The 21,006-nt window shown below is 38.3% G+C and overlaps 1 protein-coding gene across 5 annotated transcripts; it reads left to right on the forward strand.

Annotated features, from left to right (window-relative positions):
- The first annotated feature begins 271 nt into the window (after positions 1 to 271).
- Positions 272 to 20,868, forward strand: salm (spalt major). Of its 5 annotated transcripts, none has more exons than XM_076136224.1 (9): positions 272 to 552; positions 7,192 to 8,946; positions 9,844 to 10,023; positions 10,274 to 10,407; positions 17,570 to 17,665; positions 18,137 to 18,344; positions 18,460 to 18,638; positions 18,778 to 18,945; positions 19,039 to 20,868. In XM_076136224.1, exons 1-9 carry the CDS (start codon positions 510 to 512, stop codon positions 19,411 to 19,413), a joined length of 3,138 nt encoding a protein of 1,045 aa, XP_075992339.1. In that variant the 5' UTR covers positions 272 to 509; the 3' UTR covers positions 19,414 to 20,868. The 5 variants fall into 5 exon arrangements, with proteins under 5 accessions (XP_075992339.1, XP_075992343.1, XP_075992338.1 ...); XM_076136228.1 differs by lacking the exon at positions 272 to 552 and adding an exon at positions 597 to 816 and having other exon boundaries at positions 7,192 to 8,298; XM_076136223.1 differs by lacking the exon at positions 272 to 552 and adding an exon at positions 599 to 816.
- The last annotated feature ends 138 nt before the right edge of the window (positions 20,869 to 21,006 follow it).

Below are 21,006 nucleotides of genomic sequence, written 5' to 3' on the forward strand. Positions count from 1 at the left end.
CTTCGCGGGGCGCCCGCCGCCGCCATCTAGCGGGCGTCAGCGCCGCCCACCGGCCGGCGGCCGCCTCGCGCCCGCCACCGCGCGACCACATGTCGCTTATGAATATGAGGCGTTATGATTATGAAAATATGCCCCGCCCCGAATATGGAATATGGAGGAGGGGGGCCCGCGAAGCGCGTGCGAATGGGCGAAGTTTGATTTATGAGCCGGGCGCGGCCCCGCCCCCTGTCATAACCGTATACCTGGTGCGCGCGCGCGCTGCCGCCCGCCGCCCGCCGCCGCCGAGCGCTCAGTCCCGCTTCAGATGGCGAGTGGTGCGCCCGGTCACACGCCGTGTCCGCTCCGCACTGTGTACTTCGTCCGAGCCGAGTAGCGGCGCCGCGCGCGAGTGACCGCCGCCGTGCCGCGCCGACTGAGCCGCCTGAGCCAGCCCGTCCCTCGTGCCGAGTGCTGCCATGCGCCCGCTGTGAGCCCCGTGAGCGCCTGCCAGCGCCGACCAGCGCGCCACCATGCCGCGAGTCAAGCCCTCCTGCGTCCGCCGCGTCTCCATCGGTACTTAACTCTTCACTCCGACCACCATCCATCCACCACAGCACACGACACACGCCGCTACCACACCGCGACCACTCCGCGACCGACTCGCGACCACCACCGCGCCGCGGACAGTGACGATACCCTCACCAGGATATTCTGTGTTATTGTCGATACGTTTGTTGAATCCACGGTCCGATACTACAACCGATAAAATGATTCAGTTAGCGACGATAAAATTCGGCATACATCAGAAAGTGAGCACTAAAATTCGTCACCAACGGGGTGAGTAAACAGTGCAGTGAATTTTCACACTTTACGATTACTTAGATATCTGAGAGGAAACATTATGTTAGTGAGGTATGTAAACGCCTGAATATTAAGTACAACAAAACCACTGGAACTACATTAGCTGCTTATAATGTAGAGTCAAATTTCTGCCCAGCTAAAGTTAAATTCTAAGTCAATATTAAGATTTTATCTATTGTAGCGACTTTGTAGACATTACAATTAATCACAGTTGTTTCTGTAAAAAGTAAAAAGAATCCAGAGCAGCTGAAATATTATTAATCTGTCATTGTAGCAAATAATAATTTAGTGTTTATTAGTGTGTGTGAGTGCCGGTACACTGTGACTACAATGTTTGAAACTTGGCTGTGGCTCTAGAGCGCGCTAAATATCTTAAATGGTCCAATTAAAAAACGGTTACGATCAACCAATAGGTCGAATTTCAAAATGTTTATTGCCGCTGATATAAATAGATAGCTGTCTCTACCTTTGTATTTATCAGTAGGCTATTTCTCCTGACTTGAAGCTATTACCCCTGTTTCAATTTTATAGCTACAACTATTAACAATGTTGGACAAATGTCATTCAAAATCTATTTATATTATAATTTATGAAGTTATATTTGTATACAAATATTTGATAGAAATATTTAGCAGGAGACAGATTTATAGACGTTACGATGTTATTTTATTATTTGGTGACCATAAATAAATCACATTTGACTATGACAGATTGATGCGTCATAAATAAGATTTTTTTTATTAAAAGGTTGTTTTGATAAGCGTTAAATAAACATTACGCGCTTTTACTTAAGCGACGGCACACCGAGCCACCACTTAACTCACATAAACTTACAATATTATCAACTTTTATCATAAGATTTGACACACAAATACCTTAAATGCATTATTTTTATGGGTTAAATAAATATAAACTAAGTAAACATATACTTATATTATTTAATATTCGAAAGTATAATTATAAAAATGTCGTAGCTTGAAAAATCATTAACCAATTTGTATAGAAGATTGGATATCCTAATTTATATAAGTATTTAGTGTAGATATTTTTAATTATTCGTAAAATAATCTAAGGTTATAAAAGTACCGGTGACAAACATATCTATTATATTTATCTGTCTGATTTAAATACATATTCGGTTATTCAGTTTGATAAATAAATTTTGCGTATATAATGTGAATATAAATATGGAGAGTCATAAAATATATTAAAATTTGAAAAATAGATAAGAAACGGATGGCAGGAATAAATATATAAAGATCATAGATTAATGTAGCGGTGTTATAATTCTTAATAATTAGTATCAATATTGGTATAAAGTGATAATATTTGCATGACGGTGTCTACTAAGTATAATTTGATAGAGCATTAGCGGTGCTCCCCGCGGCGTGAGCGTCGTTTTTATGATTTCACAGTTCATCATTATCCATAGCGTGACTTTCTTCGAATCATTGTGAACTATGTTTATATACGACATAATCATTTACACCTATTAAACACTATTATTAACGCATATAATATTGATCGATTACAATTTGATTTAATAAATTCATGTGACGTTGTCACGTACTTCAAACAATTTAAACTATTGTTCGTCTAGTCGCTAGTCGTGTACTAGGAATAAGAATCAATTTCTTTCGCTATTCATTCTAGGGTAAACTCTGAAAATTGTTTTCCGATTACCCCCTCTCTGCTTTTCTCCTTACTTCCGGTCTCACTTCCTGATTTACAACTTTGAAAATCTTATTTCAGATTTTAATAAAGCATTGTCTCTACATTTTATTAAAAGCTTTGACTTTTATGTTGATATAAATATCTATATTTGAGAAAGTAGAAAGTTATTAGAGGTATTAAAATATTTTATTTGATTATTGTCTATGAATTAAATACAAATAATTTATTTCTATTTATAATATATCATTGATAATACATTTTTCCACTTAGCCAGTTTCAATACTATGTTCGGTTAAATAAGTCGACTCTACATAAAGCTCTACTTTGTTTCATGTATTATGTATATATAACTACATATTACAATAGTTTAACCCATCACAATGCAAGTTCTCTATAAATTAGGAACTTGTAACTTGTCAATGGTAAACTTAATTATACTTAATACTTATTTATATTTCAAACCACATTTATTGTTTGCACAATTTCTAAGGTCTGCTCTTTTTAGTATTCGTCAAATTTAAATAGATAATTATCTACCTTTTAAAAATAATATCTTATGTAATGTAACTAAAAAAAAGTTCTCTTCGACTGATGGAGAAATCCTCCCTAAATAAAAGCGGAATTAAGCCTTAGCTTAGCCTGAACTTCGTCAATTAACTATTACTAAAACTAAAAGACCCTTGTTATCGTTATATCAAATATTTTAAACCATTTTGTCGTGTGGTCAAATCTCATTTCCTTATAATATTTATAAAACACATACAAAATAAACATCAAACAGTTATTTTCATGTTCATAATACTTTGTAGTAAAGAGTTGTAATTTAAAAGATTACATGCTCTCATTTTATGTACCCACTTTCACGGTTTTATTCAAAATAGCGTTCTTAATGCTTTGATATTATTTAAATCGACCATCACTGATTGAAATTAAATGTCTTCATTGTATGACGAGGTGTATGAACGTCGAAGAAAAGTAAAGGAAACTTTAGGATTTTGTTTTGACTCACAATTTCTGACTACGCGATCGGTGTAATGTACATATGTGATATGTATGTATGACTTATCTTAATCCATTGTTAGAACTACCTTTTTCATTTGTCATGTGTAGCGTCCGCTACACCACTCATGTCGCCTCATCTCATAGCTAGTTTTACGATTGCTCTATAAAATATTTATTACACCATTTGATCTGTTAACGATTGAAATCACCTATTCATATTCTTATGAAATACTTATAAGTATTCTCTATTTGTTTGTCCGACTAATAAATAAAAAACAAAACTCGTTAAATATCTGAGCCGGTTCTATTTCGGACTAAAATGAAAGATCGATATGCATATCACCGTTCATTTACCTTGAATGATGAATAATAATTACTGTTGATGTATAAATTATAGACTTTCTGTCAGTAGATTAATTAGCATCGGTGCTCAACTATAAATCGAAATATTTTAACGGCAATTGTCATACCATTAACACCATCACTGCCCATAAACAACGCATACCAACTAATTCAGCTAATAATCGCAACGTCCCTTGTTGAAAACAAATAGCTGCAAGCAACAAGAGTAAGCTCAATATTCATAAGTTTACTTTTGTACAAATGTTGGACAATAGCGACCGAATTTCCGCAACGGTTCAGTAAAGCCTTTTTATAATTTCTGCGTAACGCGGCGGCGTGCGGCGCGCGTCACCGCAACACAGCGCCTTTGAGTCCACCGCGGACTGCCACCGACCCACTGCCAAATACCAACAAACAGACACCACTAATCCTTCTCCTTACAAATAACTATTAAACGCACCGGCATCTCGCTACAAATGAGTTATTTAATCCCCCGCCGCAACATTATCCCGGATTATATCTGTTTTGTGTCGGTGCTCACTTCGACGTCCGCATTTCAAAACATCACCAAACTTCCACCAAAAAAAATATGCATTATGATCATAGGCTGGCTCATTCAAATATCTGCTTTCAAACTCGACACCAAAATGACAAGACAGGTAATTCTATAAAAGATATATTTTAAAATATTAAAACGGTGAAAGTATAATGTAGCGATAAGCAAATGTATGCACCGAAATATATTCGAAATCTTTCATTTAATAATATACCTAGTAGGGCCAGTAAGTGGTGGATCGAGTCGGGTTTTTGGAATCTCGATAAATTAATATGCAGGCAGGTACTTACTTACATACTTTATAATTTTATTGGTATATTTTGTTAATGCACGGCACCTGTGTGCCTAATTAATAACGTTTTGAACTGGAATTTACTTCCGTACGCACTTATCGATGACTTGTGCTGCACTCGAGAGTTTGTCTCATTTTAATAAGCCGCTAATTATTATTAGGTGTGTTTAATGCACGAGGAAAAGGTTGCAACTCGATAAGGCGACCATTACCTCCGAAAATATCATTTTATTCCTTCTGATATCCTTGACCTGCATATAATCGTGAAGCTTCAATGATAATGGCAATCCATTTTGTTTGAAGTTTACAGTTTCGCGTAAAATAAAAACGATATATTTAGCCACCGTTTGAATTTACAATTTCACACCTCGTTGCTACGATGTAAATTCCTTTGTAATTTTGCGGTATGTGACCTTATATATTTCGAGTGGAAGTTACAATTGCAATAAAATAGTTTCGAGAAACATCGTTGTGTAGTTATGTTAGTGAGGTATGAGATAAATAAGTATTTTATGACGGCACGATTGTGGAAACTGTGTGTAGAACACGGACCTCCCTCGTAGAGCGGCCGGTGACCGGTCCGAGTTGTCATAATCACCCCGCGTTGTAATCGCCATTACGATAAGAGTACAGGCGAATACCGATACCAATACACCTAATTGTTATTATAACTTCGTCTGCAGAACTGTGTGGAGTGCGTCGCCGAGTCGCCGCGTCGTACTGCCCACGCTATATTATACTGTACTATATTCAGAGAAAATGTTGCTGTATTCTTTTAATCACTTAACTTGTTTTATACACGTATTATTATCTCTCCTTTTAAATTATTCAAAATAATTTGGAATAAAAGTTATGTTCTAACCAAATGAGATATTAGTTTTAACACGTTATTTATTGGTATTTGAATAACTCTTTTTAATTATAAAGGAAAATTTTCTATCAGTTTCATTAAAAACAAGTTTTCTTATTAAAATAATCAGTATTTTTTCTGTTTAGAAATAATTAAATAAATTAATTATAACACTTAGTTAATATTTATTGGAGACAACCCTGTTTTTGCTTTTGTCGAAATACCTATAGCATAGTCTCTACATCGTTTTATATTCTATTGTATTCAATAGTATTTAAATATAAAGAGCAATATACAGTTAGAATATATTAATACAACAAATATATTTTGTAAACGTCACTGTCGCTTTCTATACCCGGACCAAAGTACAAAAATAATTAATTTAAAAACGCATTTTCATTTTCATTCGCACGTGTATTTATTATTTACATAATACATAACACTACAATATTATAATAAGTATGTAGTATAATGTATACATAAACTTAACGAAGTCCTATACCTTCAGGTCACGTTTAATATGTTGCAAAATTAGTTAGAACATGTGGATTTTTCTTGACAAAAGACTAGTAAGAATTTAAGTTTCTTATATGAACGTAAAATCATAGTCATTTATAAGAACTACTTCCAACCAACTACCTAAGAAGTATGCATAATGATTATTTTCGCAATCCACCCAACACAATACAATGCGATTCTAATTAAATAGAGTCAAATTAAGTAAGTAGTTTCAAAATTCAATAACTGGTGTCAATACGAACAATGCAATTAACATGCGACATGTTTCCATATATTCACATTATTCACCTAAAAATAAAAGCCAGATGTTTGAATATGCAAGTGGCGCGCTATTTTTAGCATTTGTACCCTTCTCAAATTCTATTGTCAACGAAAATTTCGGAACACGGAAGGAGCAACGCTTTACTACTAGCGACATCTATTATCGAGTAGCGGATACTGCGAACGTTTAGGTGCTGAACTTTTAACCCGTGTTACTTTCGTAAGCTAATATGTTATTTGGTCGTGTGTTGTTTTTATAATCGATTAAATTTTAATGCTTTTATAGAATGTTTTTCGGTATCAATAATTAACAAACCGTTTAATCTGATTTCATAGAACTGACCGCATGATACTCGCGGATATAGATCATCGTTATTAATTTATTTATTAACATTCCTGAAATGATAGTGGCATTTGCGTTTTATATTATTGATAACAGTATAGAAATTACACGATTAATTAAAATCAATAAACAAATTGAAGTCATGAAGACTTCTTACTTAGTAATCGTTTTTAACGTGAAGTAAAACCGATAGTTTTCATACATCCACAATAATAACTTAACAATAATCTTATTTAACAGAGCTTGAATCCCTTCACTTAGGCCTAACAATACTTACATCAGTTATTAACATGTGAAATAAAGTAAATACACAATTAAAGCGTCGTGGTTGTGGTTGCAGTCTACATTATTTCAGAGATGATAACAGTTTTCAGTATTTAATATTTACAAATTACACGATTTCATTGCATAATACTCACAACTGCTCTCATTCATTTACCATATTTTCATGATTATGTTGCGCTTACCTGAGTCTGTTGGAAAAATATTAACGTTAAGGTATTTTGTTCTAGGTGATAGTTCGGGATCGTGTTCAGAGGAAGAGATAAACAATGTCGATGAAACGAGGGAACGTCCTGAGGCGCACATGTGCCCGCGCTGTCAGGAACAGTTCGAGAATCTCCACGAGTTCCTATACCACAAACGATTGTGCGATGAGAAAGCTTTGCAAATGGGCGAGGAGAGAATGCACTCCGACCCTGAGGAAATGGTCGTTTCGGGCGACGAAGAAATGGATGGACCCAACAAACGATTAGAACAAGTCCGACGGCATCGACAAGATGCGGAAAACAATAACAGCCTCGAAGATGGCGAGGCAGAAGTGCCTGAAGCCGACGTGCCGCCGGTCGGACTCCCCTTCCCGGTGGCCGGCCACGTCACACTCGAAGCCCTACAAAACACTAAAGTGGCCGTAGCACAATTTGCCGCCACCACCATGGCGAACAACGCAGACAACGAAGCGGCGTTACATGAACTGGCCGTGTTACAGAGCACATTATTTACGCTACAACACCAACAAGTGTTTCAGCTACAATTAATACGCCAGTTACAAAACCAATTATCATTAACGCGACGGAAAGATGATCAGATCCAGAGCCCGCCGCCGAGCGACCCAGAGCCGAGTGTGCCGGCGCCTCCCGTTCGATCTCCGTCGCCGCCTCGTCCGCCACGGGAGCCAACTCCTGTCGCACCCACTCCTCCCACTAGTCAAAGCTTGCCGTCTACCCATTTGCATCTCACACCTAAGACGGAACCAATCTCCGTTCCTAAACTTCCGACCTCGTCTCCACCGATGATGACCCATCCACCTTACAGCTCCATATCCTCGTCGTTAGCGTCTTCAATAATCACCAACAACGACCCACCACCGTCACTCAACGAACCTAATACGCTAGAAATGCTACAAAAGCGAGCGCAAGAAGTATTAGACAACGCGTCGCAAGGCCTACTAGCTAACAATCTAGCCGACGAGCTTGCCTTCCGAAAATCTGGGAAGATGTCACCTTATGATGGAAAATCTGGAGGAAGAAATGAACCATTTTTCAAGCATCGCTGCCGTTACTGTGGAAAAGTATTTGGAAGTGATTCAGCGCTGCAAATCCACATTCGATCGCACACAGGTGAAAGACCATTTAAATGTAATGTATGTGGATCACGATTTACAACCAAAGGAAATCTCAAAGTACATTTCCAAAGACATACAGCAAAGTTTCCGCATGTCAAGATGAATCCCAATCCGGTACCAGAACACTTGGATAAATACCACCCCCCACTGTTAGCGCAGTTGTCGCCGGGACCGATTCCTGGCATGCCACCACATCCACTTCAATTCCCTCCGGGCGCGCCAGCTCCTTTTCCGCCAAGCTTGCCGTTGTACAGACCCCCACACCACGACATTCTACCACCTCGTCCGCTCGGAGACAAACCTCTCCCGCCTCATCCACTGTTTGCAATGCGAGAGGAACAAGAAGCTCCGGCTGATCTCAGTAAACCATCCGCGCCGAGCCCTTGTCGATCAGGACCAGAGGTTAAGTCTGAACCCCAAGACGACGAGAGTCAACGTGATTCCAGTTTTGAAGACACTGATCGTGTATCTCCTAAACGAGAACCTGAAGAAAACGATAACGCGCCGGATCCAGAGCAAGACAGATACCCTTCAACATCGCCCTACGACGACAGCATGGATTCAAAATATAGCAATGAAGAACAAATCGGCAGAGAGAGTCCACATGTCAAGCCTGATCCAGATCAACCGGAAAATCTCTCAAGTAAGAATTCACCGATATCGGGGCCAATTTCAATAGCAACGGGTCTGCGTACTTTTCCTTCGTATCCTTTATTCCCCCAGTCACCGCCTAGCAGTATATCCTCTGGTAGTTTAACTCCATTCCCGAACACAGTTCACAACGTCGTTGACGTAGATCTGGCACGTGACCCCATGTTTTATAATTCCATACTGCCCCGACCAGGCAGCAACGATAATTCGTGGGAAAGTTTAATAGAAATAACAAAAACGTCAGAAACCGCGAAGCTTCAACAGCTAGTCGATAATATCGACAACAAAGTGTCCGATCCAAACGAATGTATAGTTTGCCACCGCGTTCTCTCTTGTAAGAGTGCGTTACAAATGCACTATCGTACGCACACGGGCGAGAGACCTTTCCGATGTAAATTGTGTGGTCGAGCTTTTACGACCAAAGGTAATTTGAAAACCCATATGGGTGTTCATCGAATTAAACCTCCCGTTCAAATGTTACACCAGTGTCCAGTGTGTCATAAGAAATTTTCGGATCCCACAATATTACATCAACACATACGACTTCACACGGGCGAACGTGCCAACGTCCCTTTTGATCAAACCAGAAACGTCGACATTGACGGTTTTCCATCACTGAGTAACGGGTCAGACGTCAGCGACTATCTAGCTCAGCGCCCCTTTCCGCCTCCGATGTTCCCCACTCCGACTACTCCCGGCGACCGACGGGCGGACTCCCACGGGACCGACGATGAGAGCGGCCGGGACGAGCGCGAGCCCGCTATTCGGGAGTTCGACGACGACTTAGATATGAAGGATCGTCGAACTTCGCCGCTCTCCGTCTGCGCCTCGGCGTCCGAAAGCGAATTAAAAACCATCACCACAACGGCTTCCCTCCCATCGGCGACAGGTTCGGAGAGCGGGCGGAGCGCGCGAGCCTCACCACCATCGCCCACGATGTCGACGCTGTCGACGCCGCCGAGGCTGCCGCCGCACTCGCCGCTGCCGTCGCCGCCCACGCCTATCGCCGCGCTCGGTGCTCTCGGAGGATCGCCCTTCAGCCCGCTCGGACTCGCGTTCCCTCCCGCAGGTATGCGCTAGCGGGATCTTGTATTTTCGTCCGCCCCGGTCGCCCGCATTTCCATTTCCTTATATTGATCCTCGCCCACCGACTAATCAATAAATCACCGGGCGCTCGAATACACAACAAAGATAACAAGTAAAACTAAATGTGGAAGAAGTTAATCATCAATCATAGATTGAGTGTAATCGTGCGTTCCGAGTGTTGTACAATTAGTGACATCGAAACCGCATTGAACGATGGGTTTATTTGTGTGCAGTGCGCGGCAACACGACCTGTAACCTCTGCTACAAGACGTTCGCCTGCAACTCCGCTCTGGAGATACATTACCGCAGTCACACCAAGGAGCGACCGTTTAAGTGCACCGTCTGTGATCGCGGCTTCTCCACCAAGGTTTGTTGCACACATTATTATATCAACTATGGACTTCCCCCTATATTTACTCACTTACTTAGTTCCGTTCCCTTTTATGATTTGTAAAGCTGAGATACCAACAGTCAATCAGTAAATACTTGTGAATGATGAACGTATAGAGCACAATGCCTATCATGTAATAGTCACGTATGTACATACTCGTAGCTCAGATTGAGTATCTTTGGCTTTTAGCCAGTTCATACTTTATTGTTACACAAATAGCGAGACGTACGTGTTTACGACATTTCCACTAATTTTCACTACATCTGAAGAAATTCATTGATAATAAAATCTTTTAAAATATTAAATTGTTACTAGTTTGAGTCCGAGGCTCTTTCCATATTTTACACAAACATTACAACAGACTATCACTTTTTTAATTGTTTCATCCTGACAGAACATTTGTTGCGCATTTTATTTATAAATTATTATTAGGAGTGAATTAGGTTGAAAAGATCTGTATTTTTTTAAGTCAGCAAGCTTTTCCCTTTTGTTTAATTTTGATAAAACTGCTATCAAATCTTCGTAATGACATAAACGATTAAATTTATATGCGTTTTCTAATATTATGCTACAAGAAACACAATAAGTACGGAAAACATTCATAAAAAATGTAACAAGGCATATGAATGAATAGTTGAATGTAGACGCGAGATATTTGTAGACAAGATAGGTACATAATGTGTACGAATACATTGTTAGTTCACGTTTGATAAATAACACGATGCAAGTAAGCAAGCGGGGCATCGAGTTGCAAGTTTAACCCGAGACATCGACAAGCGAGGGTTGAACGCGACTAAGTTCATGCGCTGGTTTCATTTCATCCAAGTTTCAGTGCATTAATTTTGCAGGCAGTAATTACAAGTCGCTAGTCGGCGCCTCTAGTTCGCATTAGTTTTAGCTGTTGTCTTCCTCCGTCGCCTCGCATCCGAGCTGTTGCCGGCTCGCAGAGTAATTGACGACTAACTGCGCAAACTTGTAGGCTCGTTTGTTCCGATTTAATCAAAACTATGTACAACCCCATTGATCACACTCGCCGTTTTATCAGCGTTCGGAAATAAAAACCCATTCGTTCTCAACGAACTTGTCAGATGTATCTGCGAGCCTAGGTGGCTTATATCTGCTTATAAGGGCAGCACTTGTTTGTCGTGGGGCCGACTACATTTACCATCGTTTCCATTACAGATAATTAAACTTTGTTTATTATCCGACTTCGCTGCCTTATAGATAATCGCAAATTGAACTGTATGTCATGTCATTAATTTATTACATGCAGATAAAATGTTTTTGCATATGATACGGGCACTAACAACATAAAACAATTTAATACATGTAGGTGGGTAGTGGGTACACTTTACTGGAATGATGGTCATTATACAATGTCTCGTGTCAACAATGCCTGCCCTACGGTAACGTCTCAATCTCAGTTCTAAGAGTACCCCCAAGAAAAGCTCAATTAACTTCTTTTGTATTTAAGAAAGGCACGTAAGTGCACACTAACCGCAAAAGCTTTCTGAATAGCCTTCCGCTTGTGACCACAAGAATAAAATAATAAAAACAATAAGACATTATCTCGATATAAAGTAACCGAGCCGGAAGATAGACATATCAAGTAATTCGCGACTCTACATCACAACTAGTGTCATAAACTCTCAATAAAAGGAATATTTAAAAACCGGTACATTCAACGACGTATTGATTGCAATTTATAATTATGTATTTACGATTAGGTTATATTTATCACTCTTAACACATGCTACCTAAATGTTAACAATTTATAAATGTTATATTTCCAATACGTTATCAACATAACATATCGTTATAGTGAAGATGTTTAATTAGGAACATATCACTGAATCTGTCTATTGGCACTTCTCACTTACTAATGATATCTGAGAAAAATACTGTTTTATGGATATTATTCAAACAACTAAATAATAATGTGAAGCATTTATTAGCAGGTAGAAACGAACAAAACGAATTAATTCAATATTTTAGACAATAAATAAAGGTTGTTAAAAGCATTTTTATGATGATATAAGTTTTATACTCGGTTCGGCCAATATTTCAAGCGTGTAGTGTAAAGCTGCGCTTGCGACGGTCCATCGCGTCGCGCCACAAAAATGATAAGTCATAAAAACAACGTCACGGAAAACGATCGGAATATTAATTCATGTCGTAAAATATTTATTGCTTATAAATCCTTGAGCCTTTACCTACGCTTCTCGTCATAAAAAGATTATTTATGCTCGACAAAGTAACATTTTTCGTATGTTACCGAAAGTGACCAGGGGTCTTATCAATAAAATATAGGTTATTTACGATGGCGCCGAGGTTAAAAGTTTAAAACTCCACAAAGGTATATTAGTTCGCCGTCGGTTAATTAAGTTCTTATAACAACCAACCGGCACTTTAGTACTTACGATTTATATTCAGGGAGACACAACCCTCAGATAACTTACAACTACATATTGTTATGATAAATACGCATGTCGCATAATGGCTAAATGTATTGATATAAAACATTATCATACATATTAATGCGCCTACATTACACTAAAATCGAATAAATGTAAGTGAGAAATTACTATCATTTTCCAATACATATACTTCCCGTGTGGGGGTTAATTCCGGAATAATTCCGGGCGCTAGAAAATTACAAGTTACTATCAAATGCGGTAATAGTTTAAATAACATGTCATTTTACTTAATTATTTCCGGAATAACGTCCGGAACAAGTGCAACGCACTATGTAATTTTTTTGCAAAGCATACAACATTTTATCACAAACAAGACGAATAAACTGTAGTAGAGTTTTGTTAGCACCATAATTACTTCAACTTGCTCTAGATTTCATGCTTATTAATGTCAATAGAGGTAATTACATTTAAAAAAAAATTGCCGCTACGCAACACGATCTCGTTCGATATTTTATTGCACGCACTCTATTAATTCTGTTTAAATTATAAGCTCATGTAAATCAGATGTTCCAATAAAATGATAACCGTAATACCTACTGGCTGCTATTGGCCACGCCATGACAAGTAGAACGTTACACTCCATACGACCACTCCTTAATTCTGACTCATAAATACTTTATATAATACCGATGACAGATCGCCATTACCTATTACCGATCAATATAATAAATTATCATTATACTTAATTGACAATTTACCAAAAATAGATGTCTATTAAACATTTAATATCTATATTCTATAAGAAATACCATGTGTCGCCATTGATTTGTTGCTCGTATAATTTTATATAAGGTAGATACTATGTCGACGATGTTTTTATTATTGCATATACTTTGGTCGATACATAACCCATAATTTATGAATAAATACTAGATATACCGTTATAAATCATCAAAAAGTCAATGTCTTTGTATCAGTGCACAAAACAAGCCATTTATTAACATACTATCTGTTTACTGAAGGCTTCCAATTTGCCTAATTGATATTTTATTACAACAATCACATATAAAATAAGCCGTTTTATCGACTACTTAAGAAAAACATGAAAATGTATAAAACGATATTTTAAAACAGTATTTATTCACCTTATAATCTGCCTCTATGATCAGGAGAGTTCGTTTTATTTAACCAACTATTGAAGATTACAATATTGCAGCACAAATTTGTTTTAACAAAATATATTTTGCACCAAAAAGTATGAAAAAAAACAGTCTGAAAAGTTCAGTTAAAGTTTGTTGTTTACGTATTTTTCGGATGTGCAACGTACACAACAGGGAATACCTCTCAAAATGAATGAAACACTACTATGGATAAACTTGAATCAGTGTTTTTCTTTATACGCTTTTCTGGCAGCGTGTTGCAAAATTTGCTTAGTACACAAAAACAACCGGTACCCATAAATATTGAAATATGAGGCAAAACAATATGTAGTCGGCAGTTTAACCGTCGGTTATCACTCGAACGGGCTACTTAACATTTATTTATACTTTATAAGAAAATTAGGCTTCCAAATTGAATTTTTATAGGTGCAGGAATGTACGAGAAAGAAATGCATACGAATATAATGTTGTGAAACTATATGCCGTATGGTGGTATGTGTCAGGAATGAGGGGAACCAAACGGGTTACCGTGAAGCGAGTGAGAGACAGCCTAGCAACCTGTCACAACCTACGCGCTGCGATCTAAGACGCGCTGTACTCGGTTGTTTGTTGTCAGTACATGATATTACAAACGTCTCTTGCAAACATTACTCATAAATATAATGTGCAATGTAACAGCTTGGCTAGACATCGAATCCCCTAAGGATATTCGAAGAAGATACTTTACGAATATAAACTTACTTGCGTTATCAGTTAGAAGAGTGTTGCCACGTTATGAATAAGTGTAACTTCAAATAATACTACAAATTGTATGAAATAACCAATTTCGCAATACTAAACCGCTAATTTTAAGACAGTTTACTTTAATAAAGACTCTATATCCATGTTACATAACGTACCTGTATGTTTTTAAACGGAAATATTAGCAGTTATGTATGTATTCAAATGAAGTTCTTGAACCTATTCGAATAACAAAGGAATGCACGGGTAGTCCCGTGCTGACTGCGACTTTACGAAACTAAATAAATAGAAGTACTTATAAAAACATTTCATTAAAATATCAAAGCGGTATCGCAGAGAATATATAATGTATTATTTTATTAGATAAAGTCATAATTACATAGAGTGTTGGTGTCGTAAGCATTCAACAACTCTTACTCATTAAACGGTGTACTTCAATAGAATCTCTAAGCGTCTCTAGCCGCTCATAAACATTTAACATTGCAAGAAAATCAATTGTGTACTTAAATATTTAATTAAATTGAATAATTTACGATAAGACTCCATAATGTAACACTAATAGAAGTCAATACTACAAATACCTCACCCGCAATTCTCATTAAGTTCGAAGAAATGTTCGACTCTACCAAGAGCCAGACTTCTCAGAATTTTAACTTCATATAAATATTGAAATGAAACGTTTAGTTTTCAATTTAAATCCGGGGTTCAGATCTCATTGTCCCGGGTTAGTGATTTTAAACATGGCGCACTAGGCGGTAACCGCTAGTACCTGAAGCAACTGCTTACAAGCACATTTAAAATTACAATAAGTGTCGTCGACACAGCCCCGACGAAAGTTCACGCGCCAAACTATTTATCGATTATTCCAATCTTCTTGTACTACACACGTAAATACAATCGTACTCGGTTTATTGACTCCTGCACACTAAAACCACTAATATAAGCTATAAATATAAAATCCCATATCTCATACTCAATTGTAGTTCAGTACATAAAACTAAAATTTATAACCGATGCCCACTGTTAAGCTCAAAATTTAATAATATTTTTAAAGTTATGCGACAATTGTATTATCGTTTACTGTTTTACTTACAATATAAAAATACGCTTTAACCATATTGTAACGATTATGGACATTGTTACGTTTCCTAATAGAAAAATAAAACGGCGGGTGTTCGGAAACAAATAGAAACATAACATTTTAATGTACAAAACGTTTGGATATTTATCTATTAGATAGACGATAGAGGGGCCTCGTAAAGTCTAAATACTTACAAAGATAAAGGTTAGTCGAGAGATAGAGCTCAGTGTCTTGTATTTTGTTAGACTCTACAAAGTGGCTATCGAATCAATCATATAAAATACGTATCGTTTCTAAACTTATTTATGAAAGTGGGTTAAAAATATTTTCTATACCTATTGTAAGGATTGGTAACGCGTGTGTCTAATCACGAAAAAATCGAACACAATAGTGATGAGCGGGTCAATGCAAATGAGACCGTCCAATATTTTAACTTTTAGTTTAGCATACACATAATGTTCTCAAATCGGCTTGAAATTAATCAGATGCTCTTACAATTGTACATAGACTCTTTATAATAATAAGAATGTTACTGGGATGAATAAGTATTTTCTGAATCGATGACAAATAGAATCGTATCTATTTCTTTGTTGCAAAAAGTTTGTTCCATAAATCGTCAGGTACAATTATCAAAATTCGATCGGCTAGTCACAATACCATCTACGTGACTTATCTAGTCTAAACTTTGGTATACAAGTTTTATTTGTTGATATTTTCCGAATTATTCATGCACTTATTTATAGAATACGGTTCTGCGCGCTAAAATGTTATAAAGCTATTAAATGTGATATTTTTAAAACATTAAATATCTTAGAAATATAATTTGAGTCCTTCGGAATATTAATAATTTTAATAAATAAGTATGTAATGATGCAATCAAATGTCATGTGTAGTATAATACATAAATATTAAATATCTAAATTATTAGATATTCGATTTTAATACAAAACAAAGAAATTGATCGCAGTTTTAGTTTGCGTTCTAAAAACAGTAGAGTTCATTAACAAGTTACGATATACCAAATACGTATATAATTAACGAAAAATGTGCCATCGCACTTTAAATCCGGATTTGTTTCGAAACTGTTGATGGACCCTTAAATATGACAACACAAATTTATTAACATGTGGTTTCATAATGCTTTCCGTCGTGAGAATATATAAGAAATATCATCAGTGAATATGAATTACCTGTTTAAACAATATCTGAGAACTAATAGTGGCGCATCGTATCATATTTTAATATAAATCACCTTCTTATATTAGCTCTTAATTAATGTGTTTTATTTACAACTTAGACTGAAATCTACATAATATAATATTATATTTATTACTATTTTAACAGATTTAGTTAGTAAATATATAATTGATTTTAATGACACTGGCTGTGCTAAAAAAACGCAGCTGACATTTTAATACTGCATTTGCATAAGAATAGTATCATTATTCTCGTAGTTTTTACACTTCAACTCTGAATATTTTATTTTATACTCAAAATAAATTTGTATCAATGAAGCGCTCGCTATATTTCCAGTAAATGGTTTTCTTTTTTGTAGAGTTCCCTCTCTTGCATTGTATTGTATACCTATTGTATTAGAATAACATAGACTGTTGGTATCTGGGTGTTAACTATGTAACTGTGTGTTTTATGTCCGCATTGTGCCGTGCGTGCGTGTGTGCGTGCATGCATGCGTGCGTGGTGGTGTGCGTGTGTAACGTTGTGTATATTTGTGGTTCCAGAGCAGTGGCGGCGGTTGCCGGTGTGGTAGGCGCGCGCGCGCACCCCGCCCCCCGCACGCCACTGCTTTGGACCTCTGGAACGCCTTCGTATACCCGGTATGGGAGAGTGACGCCTGGCCGAGGAGCGTGCCACTTTATCATGAGCGTTAATACAATCAACCCTTTAACCTTTCAAAATTATTCAGTTGAAGCAATTCAGCAGCTTATCTCCTTTAGTAATTAATGTTAATAAAAGTAACGCTCCTGGTAGAGACTCCGTTCTTTTGTTCAGTTAATTTATAGAAAACCAAATTTATTTACACGTGTATCTTCCTATTGCCTATTACTTTCCTACTTACATTGTCAACATGATATTGAAATTATTTAAATCGTAAAATAAATCAGTTACATTCATTTATACTTATACAAAGATAAACGGTAATAGCTTTCTTATTTTTTGTATTGCTAAAAGGAAAAAGTCTATAGAAAGAACACATGACATAGCTATATAGTGTAGAAATCCATATTGAGATATAGAGCCCATACTGAGTATACGATGTAAGATATTAATGTTAAGTTGTTCTTCAGGGTAACATGAAGCAGCACATGCTGACGCATAAGATCCGCGACGTACCCCCCGGCTTCGACAAGAGTCAGGACGACCGCGAGTCAAGTCCGGATCGACGCTCGTCGCCCGACAAACTCGACCTCAAGCGATCGCCGCCCGCGCATCCGCCACCACCGATCACGCATGCCCCGCCCATTGATATGCCACCGCTACCCAAGCGACCCACCGGTAAGACACCTAGTCAGAAACATCTTTTGACTGATACATTTCATTATAATTGGCAAATCGTGGATTATCTCTTACATATTTCAGCGGCAAAATTTAACTTTTTATATTTTTACAGTTCCGTCTGGACCGACGCACCCACCCCCACCTCAATCGTCCAAGCATCTATGCGGAGTGTGCCGCAAGAACTTTTCGTCGTCGTCAGCGCTTCAGATCCACATGCGCACGCATACCGGGGACAAACCCTTCCGATGTGCCGTGTGCCAAAAGGCTTTCACCACTAAGGGTAACCTCAAGGTACGTTCAATCTTAAAGCAATGCCATTGTATCACATCTTGAAACTCATATCAGAGGATTTTTAAGTTACGGCATCATTATAAAGCTACCTAGGACCTACTATTTAATAAGCATCTCTAACTTTCTATTCGTTATTCAGGTGCACATGGGCACCCACATGTGGAGTGGAGGCGCGTCGCGCCGCGGTCGCCGTATGTCACTGGAACTACCACCGCGCCCTCTTCACGAGCCCCACGACCTTCTGAGGCGTCCGGACCTCTTCTACCCGTACCTACCCGCGCCATTCCTCAACGGCATGCAGCAGAAGGTGAGTCACTCGTACCCAAATTTTATTATATCTGTTCACGATCAACTCTGGTTTAAAAACGGTCTCGATGTATAACGTCCTCTTCTTTTACAGCTAAATGAAATATCAGTAATTCAGCAAAGCGCGGGTCAAAACGGCGTAGCCGGCAAATTCCCGGGATTACTCGGATTTGGAGCGTTCGCGGGCGCGAGGCCTGGAGCGGCGTCACCCCTGGAGAGGCCGCCGTCACTGGAGGGCGGCGACGAGCGGCAGGCCGCCATGCGCGAGCTGGCCGAGCGCGGGCGCGAGCTGGCAGAGCGCAGCCGCCAGCTGCGCGAGGAGGGCGAGTACCGCTCGCCGCCCGCGCACGGCGCGCATGGACCGCCCGCGGCGCAAGCCTCGCCGCCGGCGCCGCACCACCCGCACGCGCACCCACACCCGCTGGGCTCGCTGCCGCCGCCCGCCCGAACCGAGGGGCTCACGGTGTAAGCGCGGGGCCGCTCGCCCGAGTACATTCCAGAGGTCTCGAGGACCTCGATCGAAGGACACTGTGAGCGTCGAGGCGCGCCGACGGCGGCGACGCGGAGTCGTGTTAATATTGTACAAAGAGTAAAGAGTCTAGTGTGAGTGCGGACCGACCGTTCGCGAGGAACGTCTATAGTAGCGTCAATATTGCGAGGTGTAGCGCTATGTGCCGTTGTTATTCCGCGTGTTATTACGCCTAGTATTACTGTAAGTAACTTATTATGCACGAGTACGGGCCGGGGGCAATCGGGGGCTCGTCGCGAGCTCCACGTTTATGTCATTACTCTGTGATAGTGCACATTCGGAGGCTGTGTCTCGCTTACCGGGAGCTAGTTCGGTGACGACGTCGACTCGTCGATGCAGTCTGATGTGCTATGACATCAAAAATTAAATATAAATTATCCCAAAAATTAAATAATTTTCATAAAAGTATATCTTTTAAATTAAATGTAAATAAAATGTATAATAGTATTGTAATGAGCGAGTAGATATAATATTTGATTTTATAAAGTACTTTATGATTATATTGTACGATTACACCGGAGTGCAATATGCATGATTTTGTCTTTGCCACATTCCAAATGATTGATATTACTGTGAAAGCAGATGTGTACTAATATTTCATTTGATAACGAATAAAACGACTGTCTGAATATTAATTATTAAGTAGTGTATAATGACGATACCTGTATTGCACACTGTATGAAATACCAAAAGTAATTCTTGAAAATTCTAAGCATCTATTGTCTGTAGGTAATCAATATTGTATTACGATACATTTAATTGTAACAGAGGTTAATGACATATTCATATCATGTAAATTAAAAGTATTTGCATTTGAGGTCTATAGTTATAAGTATTTAGAGTCATAGCTATTATATTGCTTTAGAATACTTCAACATATCTTTGTAAAAATGTGAGCGACTGGTGTTTCGACACGTTGACTACGTACTTAACACTAAGTACTTAGGTACTCTGTAGTTCACCGGCACTGTACGCAGACTGACCACGACACTGTACACACGACTTGTATTACATTTCTTTCCAAATATGCATTTTCTCAATGCTTGTTAGACGCCGTAGTCCAGTTGCTAATTAAATTAATTATTTTTTAATGAATCATATATGTATTTTATACTTTGGAGACTAGTTATCTGTGTATAAATGTCCTACTAAATTATTTATAAATTATAAATCATGCATACACTCTTAGTATTAAATGAACGCTTGCGAGGCGATAGGGCTCGCGCGACAGTTTACTTGTCTAGAATAAATTCTCATAGCACCTACGAGCTAATTATTATATCAAGTTGCAAATAGATATTAGACGGTAGTATTAGTCACGAATATGATGTGTCATGTCATGTCAGTATAAATAATCATTGTAAATTATTAAATGTTTATGTAAATGTCCAAAAAGTATTCAAATTATTTAAAAAAATCAATTATTATACTAATAATTATTTTCTTTTTGGTTATTCCTTACCCTTACCCTCCGTTTTGTTTTATCCGTAAATTATTTTAAACCTACGTCAAAACTTTACCATAGTCATACAA

The sequence above is a fragment of the Anticarsia gemmatalis genome, chromosome 3 (assembly GCF_050436995.1).
Source record: "Anticarsia gemmatalis isolate Benzon Research Colony breed Stoneville strain chromosome 3, ilAntGemm2 primary, whole genome shotgun sequence".
Lineage (NCBI taxonomy): Eukaryota > Metazoa > Arthropoda > Insecta > Lepidoptera > Erebidae > Anticarsia > Anticarsia gemmatalis.

What these genes read in the sequence shown, in the direction of transcription:
- salm (XM_076136223.1), top strand. Translation starts at nt 747, where the DNA reads ATGATTCAGTTAGCGACGATAAAATTCGGCATACATCAGAAAGTGAGC. An exon ending in TAAAATTCGTCACCAACGGG is followed by an intron (nt 817 to 7,191) that starts GTGAGTAAACAG and finishes ATTTTGTTCTAG; the next exon opens with GTGATAGTTCGGGATCGTGT. An exon ending in GCTACCCAAGCGACCCACCG is followed by an intron (nt 18,345 to 18,459) that starts GTAAGACACCTA and finishes ATATTTTTACAG; the next exon opens with TTCCGTCTGGACCGACGCAC.